Here is a 23,194-nt window from a genome sequence, read left to right on the forward strand (position 1 = left end):
CAAGCTGGACCCCCCCAAAAAATATGAGAAGGCACCACCCCATTCCCTTTCAAAAGTAGTGAATTCAATCCACAGGTATAGAATACGATTACATATAATGTCAGGGTTTTTCTTCCCCGATACATTAATGATTCCCCTCTGCCTTTTTCCAATTTTTTTTTATTTAAAAAAATTATTTGCTATACATGATTGTTCTCTGAAAATGGAAAAAAATGAAATACCTAGAAAAATCTAGATGATATAAAAAACAGTAATTTAATAATTCTAGTTCTAAAAAGACATGGAGGGGCAGCCAGGTGGTGCAGTAAATAGAGCACCAGCCCTGAAGTCAGGAGGACCTGATTTCAAATCCGGCCTCAGACACTTGACACTTAACTAGCTGTGTGACCTTGGGCAAGTCTCTTAACCCCAATTGCCTTGCCTTCCCCCCTCAAAAAAAAAAAAAGACATGCGAAATGATCCCCTTATTCACCAAGTAATTTATGTTCTTGGGTTTATCATTCTGCTATTGATTTTGTCTTTTTTTTCTTGCTTAACTATTTAGCTTTCTTTTTTATACAGTATGAAATAGTTTGGATCACTACTTATAAAAATAATATGTTATTTGAATATAATTTTTGGTCTGAAAGTTCTTTGGTGGACAAATATAACTGGGAGTCTAAGAAAACACTGGGTTGCTAGTAAGGAAACTTAAGTTCTAGTCCCATTTTTCCAGTAGTGTGACCTTGGGCAGACAAATTCATTTCTCTAGGTTGTAGAGTAGAAAGCAAAATAAAATAAGAAGGTGATTTCTCAAAAGGCTTCCAACTGTAATGTTCCATAATCCAGTTAATTAAAAAGACTTCTTATTTATTGGCATAGCCAACAATTCTGTTGAAAAGGAAAGTAAGATTTGTCTGGTTTTTTGTTGCTGTAAGAAAAAATTAACTTTTAAATCTGTAAAGGGTAGGAGGGAGAGACATTCTATTTTTTAATGTACAGAATACTTAATCTTCTTTTAAAGCTTGATTTATGAATCAGATCACTTAAATAATATTAGGAATCCCAACCCATGCATGAGTACAGATGTATGCTTATATCTGAAAGAACTTGAAAAGATTTGCTTCTTGTAAAACATAACCATGAAAACATCTACATTATCTCTTCATTTGTTGGAGAAAACAAAGGACACTATCTTCACCCAATCCAGGGAAGTAACCTCAGGTCTGTCCCTCTCTATAACACAATAAATACTGCCTGAAACACCACTACCTATAAGCTTAAAGAGGAAACTTATGCTGCTACTCAAAACCATAATTTCCCTGCAATCTATGAAAACATGGTTGTCTCCATGTTACTTAAACTTCACAAATGAACAGAATTACTTGCATCCAGTGGATGGGAATGGGAAGAAAGAAGACCCCAAAGGCATGGTAGACCTAGAGTTATGGCAACTACAAGTAGTTTATATGATTGTTGGTGGAAATGTGAATTGGTCCGGTCATTCTAGAAAACAATTTGGAAATATGCCCCCAATGTTATGAAACTGTGTGTACCCTCTGAACTAGAAATACCACCATTTGGCCTATAGACCAAAGAGATCAAAAAAGAGGAATGGGTCTTACATGTACAAAAATACTTAAGCAGCTTTTTGTAGTGGTAAAGAACTGGTATCCAAAGGGATGCTCATCCATTGGGGAATGGCTAACAAATTATGGTATATGAATCTGATGAATACTATTGTGTTCTAAGATTTGATGAAAGGGACAGTTTCAGAAAAATATGGGAAGAATTGAATGAATAAATGCAGAGTGAAGTGAGAAGAACTAGGAGAACAATTTACATAATAACAACAACAATGTAAAGACAAATAACTCTGAAAGACTGCAGATCTGTGATCAAAGCAAAGACAAACCATAATCCCAGAGACAATAAAGTGACGGGTTCCTCAGGGTAAAGAATGAGATGTATAATTTTTGGACATGGTCAATGTGGGAATTTATTTTGTTTGACAGTTCATATCTGACACAAAGGTTCTGTTTTGATGGAGATAATAAATATCTTTATTAATTAAAAACAATTTAATTTTTTAAAAAACAGTTTACAGATTTCTAAAAAATTATTTTTTTCTCTGAAATCTTTGGAATAAGAGAAAAAGCACTTGGGGAGGGGGAAAAAGAAAGGATATATTCAGAAATGCAGGTGATGTAAAAACAAACAATAATTTAATATAATTGAAATATAATATATATTTATAAATATAATATAAATACATTATAAATAATTTAAAAATAAAAAGCAGTGAAATTTAACATATAAATAGAAATAAGAAAGTAGTTCATAGAGCCCTAGGTCCAGTAGAGATTTTAAGGGATTTGTCCAAGGTCATATAGGTAAATGGTTGAACCAGAAATCAAAGGCAGTTCCCTCAATTTAAGACCCAGAATTTTTTCCTCTGCAACATGCTGCACCAAGCATCTCCTTAAGGTGGTAAATCTGGTCCAGCCATAGGCTTTGGTCACTGCTTGCACTTAGCCTGACTACAGAGGTTGTTAAAATTGGTAAAAAGAAAAAAATAACACCACGCCAGATTATTATCTCATAGACAGATGAAACACTCTTGATCTCTGCCCATCTCTATGTCTCATTTTTCTCAGGACCAGAGCTCTGTATTTTTGGCAAATGACACCACATCACAGCTGTGTTGTAGCCTATCAGTAAAACCCAAACAAAACAAATGGCCAGATGTGAGACCACTAAAAGGCACACTCACATCAATAAGAATAAACAATGTTTAGAAACATATCCATGTGCTGTGAAAAACCAAAGTCACACATCACACAAAGTTAAACAAATTTCTTCAGGGATAAAAAAATCTGACCAGAATCTTCCACATAACACAATCTTTTCAAACTTTCATGAGCAAAACATATAGTCCTTATATGAGATATATTAAGGCTTAGTAGCAACACTTCAGGTTAAATCCTTTTTTTAGGGAGGATTACTGAAATTACTGAACGGCAACCAGAGTGTATTAGTTAGAAAGTCAGGTTCAAAGCCAGGAAGACCTGGGTTCAAATCTTACCCCTGATAGATACTTGCTATGCAAATCACTTAAACTCTTGGTACTTTAGACAAATGGTTAAGACTATTAGTTGCAGAGAGGATGCCAATCTGCATTGATAGAGGGAGTTACTATTCTGGAAGTTTCTTATGCCTATAAAAATCACAGATCTAGTTCCTATTGCTATTAAAGTTACTGAAACAAAATATGTTCATTTAGTACACATCACATGAAGCACCAGCTGATAAGAAATCCAGATGCCAGTTATCTGAATGTTGGTCAACCACAGGGACTGATCATACTCACTTTACAACATTAACTACAAAATTAAAAAAAAAAAAGATCAGGGATGAATAGCTTTAGTTTTGGGGAGAATACCCTCATCAACTTCAGCATTCTCCAAGTGTCAATTCTATCCAAGGCAAAGAGCTGTTGATTGAGGTCTGTTTTAATATGAGAGTCGCAATGGCACAATCTGGACTTCATTTCCATACAAAATGCCCAGCTTGTCACATGAGAAGAAAATTCAATTCAGTTATTAACTTTCTATGGAAAAAGATGAGCATTCCTCTCTTTCTGCACTATTATAATATGTAACTAAAAAAACTCCTCTGAAAAAGGAGGGGAAGTCATGAACAATTTTAATCCTCAGTATGCATTTCACTCAAGTGTATAAACATGCTGTGCTTCTTGGAATAATATTGCTATTAACCATGGGCTTAATCCAAATGCCATGGAGAATATATACCACTATACTGAAGTAAATATATAGTTGAAATATTAGAGATCAGCGTGACATAGTGGAAAGAATGCTGGGTTTGCAATCACTATGACATAGATTTAAATTTTTCTTCTAACACTGTGATCTTAGGTCACTCTACATACCTCAAACAACTCCATAAAATTCATCTACTAAGTCACAGAAGCAGCTAGTTGGAATAGTGGATAGAGTGCTAGGCCTAGAGTCAGAAAGAGCTGAGTTCAAATTCAGCCTCAGCCTCAGACATTTACTACCTATATGACCCTGGGAAAGTCACTTAACCTTTGTTTGCCTAGTTTTCTCAAATGAAAAATGAGAATAAGAGCATCAGAGGATGTTATGAGGACCAAATATTTGTAAAGTGCCTGGCACTTTACCTTCTATTCCCTTAATAGATGGCTATTGTCTGTGCTTGTGGAAAGAAATCATAGCCAGCCCAAGCTGGTAAAATCAAAGATCTTTCCTGTATGCACGTTAGATAACTAAATCACAAAGACATAAAGGAAAACTTTTAGAAAAGACCTTAGACATTATCTTATTTAACTCCCCTACTTGATACATGAATATGCTCTAAAACATGCCCCATGAGGGGTCATCCAGGCAATGCTTAAGCAGATCCTGGCATGTTTGACTGCCTCATAAGGTGGCCCACTCAACTTCAGAGCTGTTATAAAGTTCTTTCTTTTTATCTACCTCCCTGTGATTCACTCAATGGTGTCACAAAAATAAATCTAATCTCTTTCATGTTTTAGCCCTACAAATATTCTGAGTTACTGTACTATGGATGTCCTAAACTTCATGTGCTCTAAGGAATAGATTCCTAATTTGATCAATGTGGCATAGTTTCATAGACCCTCACTATCATGTTTACCTTCCTTTGATAATCTGCTTGGCAATGCCCTGATTAAATATGTGGGGGCAATCTTGTTCCCTCCCCAAAATTCCCTCTGGGAGGTTCTAGGCTAAGGATTCATCTTGGAAGATGGAGATGGAACTGAGAAAGATCCATAGTGCAAGCTGATAACTTTCTAGTTTGTGGGAAAGGATTTGGTGGCAGTCAGTAAGTCCCCACAGAAGTAAAGATAAGAACTGTTATATTAGCTACTTAGGATCAGTAAGTAGGAAGATCATCAAGACAATTAATGATGGAGTTCTGACCTCTGGTTCCTCTGAATTGTCTTCAGCTGAAGAGCTTGCACTGCCATTGCCCTCATTGTTCTCAAGGAAAACTGTTAAGCAATGGGAGATTGTTCCCAGAACTGTATATAACATGACAGGCATGATTTGGCCAGTGAAAAAGAGTGGGTTTATTACTTTCCTTGTTATAAACATAATACTTCTATAAATATAACACAAGATTACATTGTCTTTTTTTTAGCAGCCATACACTGTTGATTATAAACTAACTCTCTCTCTCTCTCTCTCTCTCTCTCTAAATATATATATATATGTATATATGTATATATATATATATATAACAGACAAGTTATACACACACACATATATAACAGATAAGAGAAAAAAAGGTTTTGACTTGTTAGGAGGGTGTAGGTTGGGGTAGGGAAACAATGATTAATGGTCTTTTAAGTCATCCTCAACTAACCCACTCTTTAAACCCATTCCTAGAGGACAAAAGCAAGATGGGGTACATTCCTCACCACCACTCCCCTCCATTTCCAGTCTGAGGATCGAAAAATTGACAGGGCAAGGAAGGGATAATATGCCTCAGTCAGAAACTTATGATAAGACTAATAATTAAAATCAGTTTTTGACTATAAGTCATTTGAGAGTTGAGCTGTGAAATTCAGAGGATATAGTGAAGGAAGGATTATTGCAAAGAATTCAAAGAAGACTTCAAAGACCAGAAGTGATCTTAGCCTAGGCTCAGCGTTTATTTTCTGTCAGTAGTTTGGTTGAAAAGAGATCTTGCCTGCCATTGGCGGATAGAGCAAACTGATGAGCATCATAATCATTGGCTAAGATGGTTGATTGAGAAGAACTGTTGGCAATTTATTTAGGTGAAGGACTTACTACTCACAGCACTCATCTTTTACCCCTCCACCCAAGTGGATGGAAAAAAAGAGAAACAAGTAGCTCTGAAGAATGAACCTTACCTAGATAGTATAGCTAAAGTTCTCAGTAGAAGGTCCAAAACACTGTAGCCATCTTTTGTTTTACTAACCACAGAATCTGGAGTTGAAGTTGGACACAATTAACAAGTGACCCTTAAAACTACTGGATTGCCGAAATTAAGACAAGATGCCCAGAAGGGAACAGCAGAAAAATCTTTTTTTTTGTTTTGTTACCATGTTTTCCCCACTTACATGTAAAGACAATTTTTAAGATTATTTTTTTAAAATTTTGAGTTCCAAATTTTCTACCTCTCTCCTTCCCCTCCCCCTCCCTGTGATGGCAATGTGTTTTTGTGTTTTTGGTTTTCTGGGGTTTTTTTTTGCTTTTTGGAGGGGGGAAGGTAAGGCAGTTGGGGTTAAGTGACTTGCCCAAGGTCACATGGCTAGTTTTTATGTTGTGTCTGAGGTCGGATTTGTACTCAGGTCCTCCTGACTCCAGGGCCAGTGCTCTATTCACTGTGACACTTAGCCACCCCAATGATAAGTAATTTGATAGAGATTATTTATCTGCAATTGTGCAAGACATATTTCCATATTAACATGTTGTGAAAGAAGAAATAGATCAAAAGAAAAAAGACAAGAAAAAGAAAGGGGAAAAACACTATGCTTAAATCTGCATTCAGACACTATCAGTTCTTTCTCTGGAGGTGGATAGCAGTTTTCATCATAACTCCTTTAGAATTGTCTTGGATCACTGTGTTGCTGAGATTAGCTAAATCATTCACAGTTGACCATCATACAATATTGCTTTTACTGTGGACAGCACTCTCCTTCTTCTGCTCAATTCACTTTGCATTCATTTGGGTAAGTCTTTCCAGATTTTCCTGAAATCATCCTGCTCACTATTTCTTAGAATAAAATACTATTCCAGTATAATTGTATACCACAATTTGTTCAGCCATTCTTCAACTGATGGGCATCTCTTAATTTCCAATTCTTTGCCATCACAGAAAGAGCTGCTATAAATACTTTTTGTACAAATAGGCCCCTTTCGCCCTTAAAAAAAAACCCTTTGGGATAGTATTGGCTTTTGGATCAAAGAGTGTTTTATAGCCCTTTGGGCATAATTCCAAATTGCTCTCCAGAATGGTTGGATCAGTTCACAACTCCACCAACTGTGCATTAGTGAGCATTCTACTGAGGGCACAACCATATTGATTTTGCTGGACAGGCAAAGTCGCCTCCAAAAGGCAGCAACACTGCAGCATTAGAAGCATGATCTTGCCCCCCACATATATCTTAGTTACATGTGTTCCCCATGTGTGTGTGCCTCACATGATCCTAATGTTTGGCTATTCTTTCCATTGAAGAGATATGTTTTTGTCGGCGAGGTCAAAGCTTATAGCTGGGAGAGGGCCGACCTGTTATTTTTATTACTATGCTGTATCAGTGAATGTGTTGGCTTTGAACTAAAAGTATTCTCTAGCTCAGCATTTCTTAAACTGTGGGTAGCACGGTCTCCTAGTTTAAGAAGTAATGAAGGGAGGGAGGGCTAGGTGGCACAGTGAGTAAAAGCGCCGGCCCTAGAGTAAGGAGGACCTGAGTTTGGTTCCGGCCTCAGACACTTAACACCCACCCAAACACACAAAAAAGCTAGCCATGTAACCTTGGGTAAGTTACTTAACCCCAATTGCCCTCCAAAAAAAAAAAGGCCAAAAAAAAAAGAAGTGATGAAAGGGTAGTGAATGGAAAAAGTTCAAGAAGCCCTGCTCTAGCTGACTAGTGAAAATATACATATAAGGAGGGGTACAAGAGCTATGACTGGGTAAAGATTTTGACCTATACTGTACCTAGAGGCTAGGGTAGTTTTCTGGATGATGCTGAGTAAAGGAGTTTTATGATTCATATTGGGGATAAGAGTAAATGGTAAAGAGTAAAGGGAACAAGAAAAACTGAGAAGGGGATGAACCTTTTCAGTTGAGGGTTTAAGGAAAGCTATAAAGAGGTGACTCCTGACCTGACCCTAGGAAGAAGATGAGGATTCTGAAAGATGGATATAAAACCCTTCCAGGAAGAAGACAGCGGCCTATGCAAATGTAGATGGAGGAGATGGTCTATTACGTTTAAATAATAGCTACAAGTACAGTTGGACTGGAACAGAACATGTAGGGAGAATAATGTGAAACAAGACTTTTAAAATAAGTTTAGAAACAGTTTGAGGAAAACCTCAAATGCCATTTGTATTTGATCTTAAAGGCAAGAGAGAATTATGAATGGAGTATGACATGGACAGGCCTAAACCTTAGGAAAATTATTTTGTCAGATTTGTGAAGGATGAATTACCACATTAGGGTTCTAACTGGTCTTCTTGACTCATCTGTTCTCTCTCTACTCAGGAGCTAAAGTTAGATTCCTAAAACACAGGCAGGACCATGTAATCCCCTGCTCAATTTGACTCTAAAAGTAATCGAAGTTCACTATCACCTTTAGAACCAAAAACAAATCCTTCTGTCTAACACTGAAGTCCCTTTACAATCTACACTTCTAGTCTCATTGTATATTACTCATTTTCACTGACTCTGGTCCAGACAAATTGATCTTTTTGCTGTTGCTCACTTAACTACACTCCATTTCCCAATTCCATGTCTTTTCAGAGGCTGACCCCCTTGCCTGGAATGCACTCAACCCCTTAGCAAGAATCCTTAACAGCCTGCAAAGCTCAGTTCAGATGCTACTTCCTACACTGTTACTCCAGATCCTACAGCTGTTTGTCTTCCACCTCTCTAGCTTGTATTTACTTTGGATCCATCTTGAATATATTTAGTTATATATATTTGTATGTACCCATATATTGCCACTCCCACATACTGTAAGCTTCTTGAGGGCAGGAACTATTTCATTTTTGCCCATGTAGCCCAGTGTACAATGCTTGGCACACAGTAGGCTGCTGATTTGTTGTTGTTGCACTGGAAAGGGGAGAAACTAGAGGCAGAGAGACCAAATAGGAGGCTATTTTATAAAAGGAAGACAGGTTAAATTGTCATTACCTCTTCTTAGTAAACTCTTATATGACTGTTTCTCCTAAGTTAGAGGTGTCTGTACATGTGTGTGTGGGTGTGTGTGTGTGTGTGTGTGTGTGTGTGTGTGTGTCTGTGTGTGTGTTGAATTCCTTTGGCAGCCTGGTGTAGTCTATGGACCCTTTCTAAAAATAGTGTTGGTTTTTTTTCAAATTATAATTGAAGGAAATGCTAAATTTCAAATTGAGGCAAATGAAAATAAAAATGTAATTTCCCCCTCAATTTTAAGAATGCCTTTCCTAAATACTCATGAAACCTTAATTTTTATTATTTTAATAATCCATCCTAGAAATTATTTTTGGCATTTATTGACACAAAGTTACAAATCTATAGTGTATAGAAAACATTCTACACCACTTTTCCAAGATCTGAACAACATTGTCCATCTTCAGTTTTACTGTTCTCCCCAGTTTTCAAAGACCTATTCAGCAAACTCATTTGCAAGCTTTTTCGTGACCCCAGGAAATGATTTATCCAAGCTTCAATTTATTTAGAGATGCTAGGTGCTCTCATACCATCTGCATACCTCTCTTGGGATTCAAATCCCTCTTAATCATATTTGTTGTATCCTTTCCATTCCTGATCTCTTTCTCTGTGACAGGAAAAGAATGGAAACAAAATAAGAGCTGACTTTTTCTGCTTTTTCTCTCTTTCCTGTTAACACTATATCATCCACTTCAATCAGAGCGTCTATCTTTTCCGTTGAGGGTAAGAGTTCTATTTTACTTATCTTGCACTTCCCCCAAGGGTCTATGACATTATCTCTTCATATGACAGGTTATTTAAAAGTTTGTATTGAATTAAATTACACTGAAAACAAACAAACAAACCTGTCCTAATTCCCTTAACATTTTACAAAAGTCAAAGCACATTTTGGCCTCTACTCTTTCAGCTTGTGTTCTTAGAAGTCTTGTTACCATTGTACCCTTAGTTGGTAATGTACCTCAATTCCATTTTTTGCACATGTAATTTTACATCTAACTTCATTAGAGAGTTCCCTGTGTAGTCACTGTAGTTTCTCTTTAGGTAATTCCCTTATCTTCATGATGATAATTTTCAATCATATTGTCAAAATTTCACTTTGAAAACCTCCTTTTCTCCTTGATCTATACTATATTCCTTTTAAAAGTCTTTAAGTGCCTTCTTGAAATCTAAATCCCTTCCCCTCCACTTTGAGCTACCATTAAATCTTAGTTGATTTAGTCAATGAGTAAAAGCACTGAATTTAATCAAAAGATTGGAGTTCAATTCCCAGCCCTGCTATTTACTAAATGTAGGACCCTGTAACAGTAACTGAAAATTCATGAGCCTTGGTTTCCTCATTTGTATTATGTGTGCTGACTCATTTCAACACATTTTTTTTAGAAGATCTGATTAGATATCATTTATTGAAGTTTTGGGGAAACTATAAATAACTATGTCAAGATCATTGGTATTAATTAGTCAATTAAAAATCATTTATTAAAGCATGTATTATTTTTCAGGAACTTTGTTAGATATTGAAAATGAAAAGCAAAGCAAAAGAGTATACCCCTAAAGGATTTTACATTCCATATCTAGGCATATGTATAACATAGAGAAAATGGATACAAGATCATGTGGGTGAGAGGGAGACTAGCCACTGGAGGACTTAGGAAAGGTCTCATATACAAAGTGGTGCTGGCACTGTATCTTGAAGGAAACAAGAGATGCCGAGAAGTAGAGATAAAATTCTTTGTAGGCATGAAAGTCATCTGCTGTATATGAGAAACAATAAAAATTTCACCTTGTCTGAACCTCAATGGACATGAAGAAGAGTCATATACAAAAAAAAAAAAACAGGAGAGGCAAGATGGTTCCAAGTTGTGAAGGGCTTTAAATGCTAAACAGAAGTATTTATATTTGATGGTTGAGGCAAGAGGAAGCCATTGCACTTTAGCAAAATCCCTTTGTCAACTATGTAGATGACTTATTAGAGTGGAGAGGTATTTGTGTCAAGGAGACTAATTAAGAAGTTACTAGAATAATCCAGGTGAGAGGAAGGCCTGAACAAGGGTTGTGGTTGTATAAGTGAAACAAGTGGAAAGATAAAAAAAGACATGGAATAAGAAATGGCAAGATTTGGTAACTAACTGAAATTATGAGCTATGTGTGATGAGTGAGAGTTAAGAGTTCAAAATGATACTGAGGCAGCAACCCTGACTGACTAGAAGACTGTAATGTCCTCAATAGAAGACAGTCATTACTTCAATGTCTAACTCAAATGATATCACTACCAGGATATTTTCCCCCATCCCCACCCCGGTCAGTAAAGACTTTTGTCCTTAAACTTCATGTAGAATTTTGTTGTATAGTTCTCTAATACCCTCATCAGGTATAATGTTTATTATAGCAATATGTGTAGGCATTTTACTTCCTTACTAGATTGTAAGCTTCTTGTGGGCAAGGAGCTATATCAATTTAAATGTTGTATCTCCTCCAACACCTAGCACAGAACTTTGAACATAGCAGGTCCTTAACAGATATATATTTTATTACTTTCTTAATATCTCCCTTATTGTTAGTGGTCGAGTAAATTTTCAATCAGTTATACAAATGGAAGCCATCTTTATCAATGGTTATAATTTTCCCCATGGTCCTTCGGAAGGCCAACTGACCCTCTATTCTCTTCTAGGAACCATGTGTATTCTTAACTTACCATACCCCAAAATAGGTTTGTCTCTCTTAGGTTTTCTAACTTTATTAACAATAATTAATCCTGATGATATTCTTATGAAAATATTTATCAGTAGGATGGACCCATTTGTGTTCAGTTCTAGACTTAGGTCCCATCCCTTCTTTGGAGCCACATCAGCCACATTGTCTAAGCCCTTAGTGGAGGAAGATACCACATACATTTTCAAACAAATTTCTGTCATCAGAAATTTTGGTTATCAAAAGCTGGAAGGGCATGGATACTTTGAAACAATGAAACCCACAGGAAAGGGATAACCTTGTTCCATTCCAGTCTTAAAGATCCAAGCTATTAATAGTGAAAATCAGGATTCAAATTCAGGCTTATTTGGCTTTCAATTTGAAGTTCAGCTATTTCTTTTCTATTCCCATTGTGTCTTGTGCCAGTCATATACAGTTACATTATATTTTGTATTATACTTACTTGGGTGTGGCTAGGTGGCACAGTGGAGAGACTGCTGAACTTGGAATCAAGGAAACCTGAGTTCAAATCCAGCCTCAGACACTTACTTGCTGTGTGACCCTGGGCAAGTCAATTGACCCTCTTTGCCTCAGAAGGAAATGAAAAACCATTCCAGTATCCTGGCCAAAAAGAAAATCACCTCAAAAGGAGTGATAAAGAGTCTCATGTGGCTGAAATGACTAAACATTCAACAGTACTTTCTTGGGCACATCTGATTCTCCCAATTAGATCAGTTCCTTGAAGGTAGCATTCTTTCATGGGATGATAGAAAAGGAAGGGCTCTGAGTCATCAAGTCCAACCTTCTCCTTTGACAGAAGAAAAAATTGAGGCCCAGAGAAGTTAAGTGACTCGCTCAGGATAACAAAGCTAATAAGTATCTGAGACAGGATTTGAAACTAGCTCTTTCTAGATCTCTAGCCCTGACAACATCCTGCCTCATATTCGTCTTTGTACCTACTCCAACAAGTATCTCACACATAGCAGAAGTTCAAAAATTTTTGTTGAAAATTGGTGAATTATCTGAATTTTCTAATATGTGCTTATTACTGCAGCTAAGACACCTACTGTTGAATTAATCAAACCTCTTTAATATAGTTAAATGGTTTTAAATGGATATTTGGATATGTACCTTTAGAGAAAAGGTGCTGAGTATAATATTTACTTTGCTCATTAGCAATCAAAATACTGTCGAAAAGATCCTATGCTGGGAATAAAGATTGGTTGGCACAATACATCTCAATCATTAGGATTGATGTCATGATAGAGACGAGCTGTTCATCTCCTGCTATCTACCAGTCCTCTTACCTAACTTGAAAACATGCTTCCTCTGACAGTGTTTCCCCAATATTTTCCTTGTACAGGAGGTTATTCATTTCATAGTCTGTATTCACCTGGACCAACCTGTTTTACATTCCTATGCTGCTTCTAGAAAACAAAGAAAAGAGGCCCAATGTGGACAAGCTTTGTTTTGCACTGTCTACTCTAAGGGGAAAAGAATCCCAAATGGTTTTATCAATAACTTAACAAACAGGACTGATATTTTTTAATCACAGACTTCATAAAAAAATTTTTTTCCACATTTTTTCTAGAGGTACTACTTGGGTTCCTTTGCATATTAATTCACATAGTTACACGCTGCATGATGTAAACAATGCTACAATGAATGTATAATGTAGTCCTAAAAAACTGAATATTAGAATAGGTATTACTGAAGCAGCATGGTTTAGATGTCCCATTGCTATTAGCTATGCCTTTTTACAGAAGAAAAACAATTTAAAACTGTGCATTGATCTAGGAAAAGTAATAGTACATATGCAGTACTCTCCATTCCCAAAGGAATGCTATGGTTCCCCCTCCCACCTTTCTAATTTTAAAAGGAAAAAATTAAAAATACAAACCAAGACTGACTGAGACTTGCAGCTCATTAAAGCTGGGGTGATTTCCCCTATATAGAATTCTATTGATCTCCATAGTCCACACCAGACAAAAAGTGTGGTCAGGGTGGGGGATGATGGATGCCTCTGCCAATAGTACTGAACAAACCTGTTAGCTAATTGCTACCAAAGACAATTATCCCCGCATTGTTTCATAATGGAAACACATTACAAAACTCTAATATACACACAGGGAAATTTGATGATTTGACTGCGGAGCCATGTGCATTGAATTTCATTGCCAAAGGCCAACCAGGTCGCTGCTATGAAGGGGAAGAAAGTGTCAGAATATAAGCCACAGTATCTTACAGCTCTTTACTTAAAAAAGAGACAGAGAAAGAAGAGAAAGAAAAGACAACCACTATGCAACAGAAGTAGCTATCCAATCGTGTCCTATAATGGTAATTTTGTATAAGTCTCTACAATGTTATTTTAAAAAAAAAAATCTTTGGTTATGTTCCACATAGTAATCTTAAAAAAGATTCTCCACTATTTTGTTTTGTTGCCAAAGAAGTGTTCTTAATAACCTTCCTTTAGACCATCAGTCAACGCACTGGCAATCAGTGAGTTAAACAGGTGCCTTTACAATAGCATAGCTTTGTGTACTACTGAGGGTTAAAAAAAAAAATCAACAAATCTGTGTCATGAATCTACTTAAAAGAAAATGAACACATACTCCTAACAAATCCAGGCAAAACAGCCATTAACCTAACCAATTAGAAAAAAAATGCCCCAAAATATAGACTTATTTGATTACATATAATCATAGTGCAATTTGGGAATACAATATTTACATTTACCTCCTTTCCAAGAAGACCAGTCTTGGGAGTGCCCTTTTTAAACATGTTTCTAAATATGCTCATGTCCTTCTCTAGTGTATTCAAGCAAGACATTTAATTCTGGCACTGGAGTTATAAGAATTCTGATATACAGTACACTTCAAAATTATATTCAGTGCGGTTTGACTGTACCAGTGGAAAATAGTGCAAAATAAAAAGAAAAATGTACTGAAGATGTGCCAGCATTATAAAGATAAATTAATAGCCACAAAATTTATGATCAACCTATTAACTTCATAATTCACAAGTCAATGAATCCTGTTTTACTGTGTTTGATACTGCTCTATATAGGCCAGTCTACCTGCTGCAGACTGTGCTGACTACTATTTTGACAAGACCTGGATAGCAGTAGGTCCAAAGCAATCAGAAGGTTGACTTTGACAAATGGCGGTGCCGCGGCGAAGTTGAAAATAACACACATCCACTTTAATCTCTTTCTTGATTAAATCGAAACCATACCATTCTGACATCATGTGATTTGCTCATGAAGCATCACTGCAGGTTACTTTAGAGGCTACATCTATTGAAATGATATTGAATTTTTAGGGGAAGTACTTAATTCATTCAAATGAAACCTTCACAAGGTAACTGGGCCACCAGTCACTGATAACTGCAAATTCAAAGAAAACCAAAGGAAAAATCCCTGACAAAAAAAATAAAATAAAATAAAATAAAAACCATCTGCTACTGAATGATATTTTAGTAGGTATTATCTTCTACTTTCAAAAAGAGAAGATTATATGCATAAAGCATATTCCAAAGCTTTTTACCTATTCTACCACAGTCAAGCTCCAAAGGTAAACATTACACTAGGTAATAAAAATGCAGAAGATGAAATTGTCTTTTTTACATGAGACTAGGCAAATATTTATGGGGCAGTTGACAAACTCCTGCCTAGTAAAAGAGCCAGCACTGAGAGCAATTATCCTGATATTCATGACTCACTTTGAATATCACATTGAATATTACTCATAAATCTTTTACGAGCACATCCCCAGAGCTCACTTAACAGCCGGTTTTAATCATGCAGTTGACACAGAGAAAATAACAAAATGTATTTTTTCAGTGGCAAATTAATTTAGGTTTGAACCTCCTCCTGTAGCTCCATTCTTTTCATTTTTTTTTTATTTTCATGTAGAGAGACCAGTGAAATTCACTTTTGCATGTAGAGGTAGTATTTCTCCAGTGTTGCTGAATTAAAATAAAAAGGGTGAACATTTCTTTTAGAGCCAGTTCTTGACAATGATCTCAAATGATGTAGTTTGCTCTATACACACAAAAGATAAATTGCTTTTTTTAATTTGATGCACATTGATACACATTGACTATTTTGCTGAATAGAAAGGTTAATGTAGAATTCAGGAAGAAAGCACTTTTTTTCGGAAGAGTACTTAAGTTGTGGGTGGTCTTCTAGATTGCATTTAATTGTCATCAGGAGTTTATGTGCCAGTTTTGGAATATAGCATTCATTAAGGGAGTTGTAATGTTGTATAAACTGTTTTTGAATTGGAGGTGAAACAGTGTAAACTGTTTTTCAATTATTTTTTGAATCAAATTTAGTGTACTTCTAAAATGAATCTGACTACTCACGTGGAGATTCTTCTTGCTCTTGTAGGAACCTTTCCAGTATAATCCGAGCCATCAATGAAGGTGCATAGTCCACCTTTCCAAAATGGAAGCAAAAAAAAAAAGGTCAAGTTGCACAGACATCCACAGCTCCCGCATCTTGTCAACAGTAAAAATTACATGCATTTTAATAAATTAGGGCCAGCATTACTCATTAAAACCTTTCCAGTTATCAGTGTCTTCCATTACATTTGTAATCAATTACCCCAAACAAGTATGGTCAGCATTGGTGGGAAGAATAAATGGTTTCCATTCAGTGCATGATGCAGTAGAGCAAATCTCACTGACAAATCTGGAAGTACTATTACAACATTCAACAATCAAACAAGCTTTTCTCATTACCTTAAAATTCCACCTCTTAAAAAGGCCATCATTCCTTTTTGTCTTACTTTTTCTACCACCTTACCTGGTCAAGTTGCCCACATGTCTATTGATGTGTGATGTAGTTTCATCTTTAATACACAATTATCTATATGCCTATTGCAATTTTTATTTCAGCATTATGGCCTCATTAATTAAAAAACAAAAACAACAACAACATTTAGAATGTGCTTGATGTTCTACTTAACGTTACTTGAGGAGACTCGAGGCTTACAATAAACCTAAAACTTTAGCACTGATTCTCTGTTATCTAAATATCTGCTCTTTTATACCATCAATATAGTGAATACTTTAATATTAATAATAATGCACAGTAATAACAAGAGCTTTGACATTATATCCACAACCTTAGCTGAAATGCTACTTATAAATATGACTAAAAAGTCAGACATCAGTGTTTGTAGGGGTTAAAACAAAGAAGAGAAAACATAGTAATGCGGTTCTTAATCATAATGTTAATTAATTCTCATATTCTCTTTCTGGAGAGATGTTGTTTTTATCTTTCCCTAATACCTTGAATTTTTAGAAACCAGTGGAAAAAATTCATCTGAAATATCATGATTTTAAAAATAACATCACAATAATGCTTTCCTGAAACAAGCCTTTTTATCTAAAGGTAAGATGGTAAACCTTGCTCATATATTATCACAATGAATTTTTCTTGACAGGTTTTCAAGTCCAATATTCATCCAAAAATTTTTATCTTGATTTAGTAACTAGACAAAAAGGCTGGCTTCATTTGTACGTACAGTTTTTTCAAATATGTATGTACTTGGATGCCCTTAAATTCCCCAAGTAGAAAGAAATGCTTTCCACGGAGCTGCTTATTTCCAGTAACCCACATCAGAGCTGACACATGAAAAATGGTGAAATTACTGGAGGTAGTCCAGCCTGAATAAGGACTACCTTATTAGTTCAGGTACTTGCATCTCCCTAATTTTCATATTAATCATGTGTCCATCTTTCTCTGAAATAGGGCCATCATGCTTCATGTCAGAATTTAGCATGTAAGTAAAATTCATAGTGCTTCAAATCTCACTTGAAAATATTTGTATGGAGAGAACAGAATGACTGATTTTATTATTCTTAACAAAGTGAGATTTTAAAAATTCTTATTTTTAGCATTGCTGTTGGATAACTAATGTAAAGACATTTCTAAAAACAACAGCCACAAATATCCCCCACCCCTCAAATCAACAATAATACAGAACTCTTCTTATATAAAAGAGCTGTTCCACACTATAATGCACCTACGTTATATATTTCTCATCAATTTTTACAGTTTCCACTGATTAAATATATATTGACTCATAAAGTATTACCATTGCATCAATCGTCAGCAGATGCAGGAGTCTGTCATTTAAATATTAACTATCGCATAAAAATGGCAGCTTGGTTGTTTGGAAGCAGTAATCTGGTACCAGTTATTGCCACATCTCCCTAATGCATTAGCAAAACTAGCAGTTAGCATTGTCCTCTTCTGCACCAAAGTGCAGCCGTGGCCACAAATTCTTTAAATAATGCCACTTCTTTTTCTTTCATGAAATTTCACTATGAAATCAATTGTAAAGAAAATAAAGCCTTTTGAAAGCATCACAAAGGTCTACTGGTGTGGATGAAAGAGGAATATGTTGATACGATCAACATTTTTGTATCACATTAAAAAATGGAGGAGGAGATAGAGAAAACAAGCCTGTTCAAAGAAATTTAAAAGGGAATGCTAAAATTTCATTGTACAAAATTTATGCCATTTATACCACCATTTTCAAATGGAGCTACTATGTTGAGCCACATTCAACTGGAAAGCCTCATATGATATTACTCTTAGTATCAGCCTAACTTTCTTTATACTTATCAAAATATCAAAGACCCAGTTATATATCAAGCTCCTTGAAGAAATATTCCTTGACTCAAAGTAGTTCAACTTAGAGTACATTAAAAATAAGAGGAAAACAGACTCTGCTTTCAGGAAAAAGAAAAGCATGTAAAACAAAATGCCTATTTTGCTAGAAGGGAGGGGGAAGAGATCCATCGTCCAGGTTAATCCTACTATCAGAGTGTGTAGACATTTCCTAGACTATTAAAATCTTCTAGTAACTGATAGGTAATTGCTCATTTGCTGACTGCGGCAGTGTACATCAGACAGAAGCTGTGAGAGAAGCCATCCTTCCTGGCTAATAGAACATGTAGAACTTGCTGCTACTGCAACACTAATGCTCACAGTACCAAGTCATCTTTAATGCAAACACACATTTTCTGCCTTACTCCTATGTTTTCCATTATAATGCAACACAAAACAGTGTACATTTCATTTTATCCCTATGAGGGCTGCATAAGCAGTTCCAAGTCAGGCTAAATATTGTATTGCTCTTATTATGGTAGATAAATATTTTAAAGTTTAAGAGCTAAATATTTTATTTTTTTCAGTATGCTCTTTGCAACTATTATGAATTTATATATATATAAATATATATATTTCTCATTCAAGAGAAGTCTTTGGGGCTTCCTTTCTAAACACAAATTACTATTTATTTCCCCAAACAGAACCAGATCGGAGTTAATAACACCAAAAAAAAAAGATCAATAAATCACCTTTTGCTTGGCATTAATAATAAGGATATTCTGCTTTTTCAAGTGAAGAAAATGGGGCAATAATTGGAATTACATTCTTTTTCTAATGCGAATAAATAAGAATCAAGAAAATTCTACATCTTTAAAATCAAACCTCCAATCTTTTCATTATTTTTATTACTTCAGGTTAAGTCTTTACAAAATCTCTCTAGTCAACATAAAAATTTTACATAAAAAATTAGTAAAATGCATGCTAAGAAGAATACACATCTTCAGACATTTTATCCAAAATTTCAGCCCAATGAAGAAATTTAGTATATCTTTTTTTAAACACATTTGCCTTGAAGGAAGGAGACTAATTACATTAACTGGTTTATTAATAAATGAAGTTCTTTGTCCAATTATTTTAAGTACTAAGAGACTAGGGAATAATTTTAAATGTCTAATATGCCTTGAAACCTTTTTTTTTAAGGTTAATTACATTTCCAAGTAAAGCTACTCTAGATTTGCCCCTTAGGTTTTAAACAGTTTTGAAAAAAATATATATTATGAAATCAGATTACCTCATTGGCCAGCTCCAAAAGCACAGGGGCTGTTCCATCTTTCACCACTCCACTCAGGTACCTAGACAAGAGAAAGCCAGATGGTTCTCCACTGACAAGAAGAGGCCAGTGTAGACATGTTAGCATCCCCTGTGTATTTGCTTCTCCTGGGCAAATGCCAGACTCAAACCTAGTTAAAGAATGCTAATGTAATAGGGAAGATTGGGGATAACAAATACAACAAAAACAACTTATCTTAAATCATCAGTAACTAACTCTCTGGAGATGGGGTGAGCAAATATACTGGTGTCTCCAAAGGTCTTTATGAAAAAAAAAATTTATATAGTAAACAAACCAATTGAACTCAATTGGAAGAACATAATGTCTGAGTAGAAACTTCTTCTAAAGACTTTGAAGAGTCTTATCACATGTTAAGATGAGTTCCCTTATTATATACGATAAATGGTTTGATGTAGACCAAAGCCTTTGTATGTGAAGTCACTGTGTATCCTATAAACAGGTGAAACAAATATGGCAGCTTATTTTTTTAAGAAATATGCTTAAGAAATATCTCATTAAATCTAGTCAATGTTCTCAAAGGGAATAAGGGAATAAGTTGGTTCTTATACTTTGAGATGCAGCATCTTAACTAGGGAACCAGTTATCTACTCTTTCCATTAGTTTTCCCCAAACATTTATTTCTACCTTATTAAGTGGCTGTCCAAAGAAATATTTACTGACTAGTTATCTCTCAAACAGGCTAACTCAGCTAGTCTCATAGCTAACAATTTTTTTATATTGAGTCTTCCTAAGCAAGTCACTTAATCTATGTCTTCCTTGGTTTCCTTAACTGTAAGACATGGGTAATAATTGCACCTACCTCACAAGCTTGTTGTGAGGATCAACTAAGATAATATTTGTAAAGCCTTTAGCAGAGTACTTGGCATATGTGATAGATGCTTAATAAATGTTTATTCCTTTCTGTCCATTGACTGGGACTATTATAGATAAGATAATAATCTACTTATGTAGAGATTAAAATAAATAATTTCTCAGGTCCTTTTCAATTTTGCAATTTTATGATTTCATTTAAAAAAAGAAAAAATACTTCTGGTCAAATGCACAGTAGAAGTTAGAAATATTTGTATTAAACAGCTCGGGAGTGTGAGTTAAAGCTATTGTTTTCAATTTGTTAGGTGCCAAATGACAAACTGTGAATAATTTTGCAATTAGGAAATATTATATAACAATTCTGCTTACAAACATGTTTTAACTGTGAAGCAGCAGCAAGTACTTGGCATGGTAGAGGGGAGAGATACAACGGATCTTTAGATTAACTATAACTTAAATTTAGCTTTCCAGAACCTTTCGCAATCATGATTAATGCCAGTCCTTTTCCTTAGAGACCATCTCCAATTTATCCTGTAAATATTTTGTTTGTACACAGTTGTCTACATGTAGTCTTCCCCATTAGACTGTAAACTCCTCAAGGGTAGGGACTGTTTTTGCCTTTATTTCTATTCCCAGCATTTAGTGTACTTAATAAAGGCTTGTTGACTTGATTTACGGGGATTATCTTTGGCATGGTTTGGAGAAAGTAAGCTCCTAAGAGGAGCTAAAGTACATACTAAAGTATCAGAAGTGATACAATTTTTTTTTAAAAAAATACCTCTTATTTGGCATGCAGCTGAACAAGAGGGCAGGAAGGTTAGAGAAATGTGAAATAACTTAATGGACTTGAACTGTGTTTATATGTATAACCCAGATCAACTGTTTTGATTAAACTGATATAACTGCTCAGGTAAACCATTTAAACAAATAATTGAACAAACTGATGTGTAAATTCAGTGAAGTTGGGTATGAGTTTGTGGAGTTTCTTCTCAATGCCTATAGCATCACTCTGGAACTCAGAGATGACATGGTGTTGTTGCCTCCAAAAGGCTCATGCCACTCCTTATGAATTGTCATTCAAACCCCTTCCCTGGTGCTGCCTGCCCCCTTACTGTACCACTGGAAATGATCTTTCCTTCTTTACAATTCCCATAGCAGGTGATATCTTTCTAATATATTTATCTTAATCTATTTTGTCCTTTCTTTCTTGGGGCTTGGGAAAGCACAATGCAGAGGTAAGAGATTTGTTTTGTTCCCCCAAAATTTAAAATTATACTTCCTGTTGTACTACCCTTCAGAGAAAGCTTTCATAGTAGCCTGTGGCCTGAATTCTACCAAGACAGTAGAAATTTCTGGCATTAAAATTAAGTGCATTTATTGTAAGCAATATTAAAAGTCATCCCTTGTTGCACACACTCCACCCCACCCATTATCCTCAGGTAGGAAATCCTAGGCAAGTGCCTACCTAATCCTCATCCTAACTTTGTTTACACCATGATTATTTTTGCATTTTTTCTTATCTATTTTACTGATTGTAAATGTCTTAAGACAAAAGATGTGCAAAATGTATCTTTACAACTTTCTTGTGCCTAGTATAGTGCCTTGCATATACTGAGTGCTTCCTAAACACTTTTTGAATTAAGATTGAATTAAATATAGTTATTATAACATCTAATAACTGAGTGTGATTATTCTGAGATAACTAAAATAAATACCTTCAGGTGGTGGGATGGTTAAGAGCATGGGATGTGGAATTAGAGTTTGGGTCCAAACCCCAGCACAACCATTTACTAATGCAATCTAGGACATGTCACCTAAACTTTCTATATTTAAGCCGAGAAGCTGACCTCGAAGGAGCCTTCCAAATCCAAATATATAATCTATGAATGTTTATCTACTAACTCCTATTACATGACTCACTTAAATATTATGGTCATGTAGACCCAAACAAACATTATAAACTTGGTTTTTAAACCTCTAACTGGAGATTTTAGTTTTATTGAAACTAGGATATTGGCAGTGATGAGGAATCCTTTGGCACTATCCAATTTTTCTGTATTCACATATATCTGGCTTTTACAGAAGTCATGTCTATTCCTTTCCCTTTCACATTTCATTTCAATTCAATCCACTACAACAAACTTAAGTCTGACAAGGTTGGCAAGACAGTGGAAGGGAGAGGTTCAGAAACACAAAAGAGTTACAGTTCCTAACTTCAAGGAGTTTATATTAAAATATGGAGAATGAAAGTTATTCATGCAAAATAAACAAATAAAAGCAGCACATTAAAATATGATTAGAAAGGATCAACGATGAAGTATGAAAGATCTGGGGATACAGGGTGGCCAGGTGGCACAGTGAGTAAGAGAACCAGCCCCAGGGTAGGGAGACCCGGGATCAGTTCCAGGCTCAGATACTTAGCACCCATACAAAAATAACTGGCCATGTAACTTGAGCAAGTTACTTAACCCCAATTGTTTAAAAAAAAAAAGGAAAAGAAAGATCTGGGGATAGACTAAAATTTATCTATAAGTTATTACCAGTAGCTTACTTAAAAGTTATATATTTCTTTCCAACTAAACTGCAGAAAAATTAAAATTAAAACTAAAGAAAGTTAAATGGCATAGTTTACAGTTTTCTCATCATCTAAACAAGTTCAATAAATTCCTATTATGTGAAAAGCTCTGTTCCCATCCCTGGATCTATGAAGGAAAAATGACAACTGTACTGATGGTTCTTCAGTGGTTTTCTGAGAAGGAATGCTTGTCTTTATCAGTATTTAT

At 35.4% G+C, this 23,194-nt stretch overlaps 1 protein-coding gene across 7 annotated transcripts in view; it reads right to left on the bottom strand.

Annotated features, from left to right (window-relative positions):
- Positions 1 to 23,194, bottom strand: part of CDIN1 (CDAN1 interacting nuclease 1) — a 274,152-nt gene that overhangs the window by 169,081 nt on the left and 81,877 nt on the right. For all 7 annotated transcript variants that reach the window (XM_069097634.1, XM_069097637.1, XM_069097632.1 and 4 more), the window contains 2 exons: positions 19,542 to 19,602; positions 15,991 to 16,063 (listed from right to left, as the gene is read on the bottom strand). In XM_069097634.1, the coding sequence (XP_068953735.1) occupies positions 15,991 to 16,063; positions 19,542 to 19,602 (134 nt within the window). The remainder of the gene's footprint in view (positions 1 to 15,990; positions 16,064 to 19,541; positions 19,603 to 23,194) is intronic.

The sequence above is a fragment of the Petaurus breviceps genome, unplaced genomic scaffold (assembly GCF_028583685.1).
Source record: "Petaurus breviceps papuanus isolate PSGF00001 unplaced genomic scaffold, PetGlider_PUasm1.0 37, whole genome shotgun sequence".
Taxonomy (NCBI): Eukaryota; Metazoa; Chordata; class Mammalia; order Diprotodontia; family Petauridae; genus Petaurus; species Petaurus breviceps.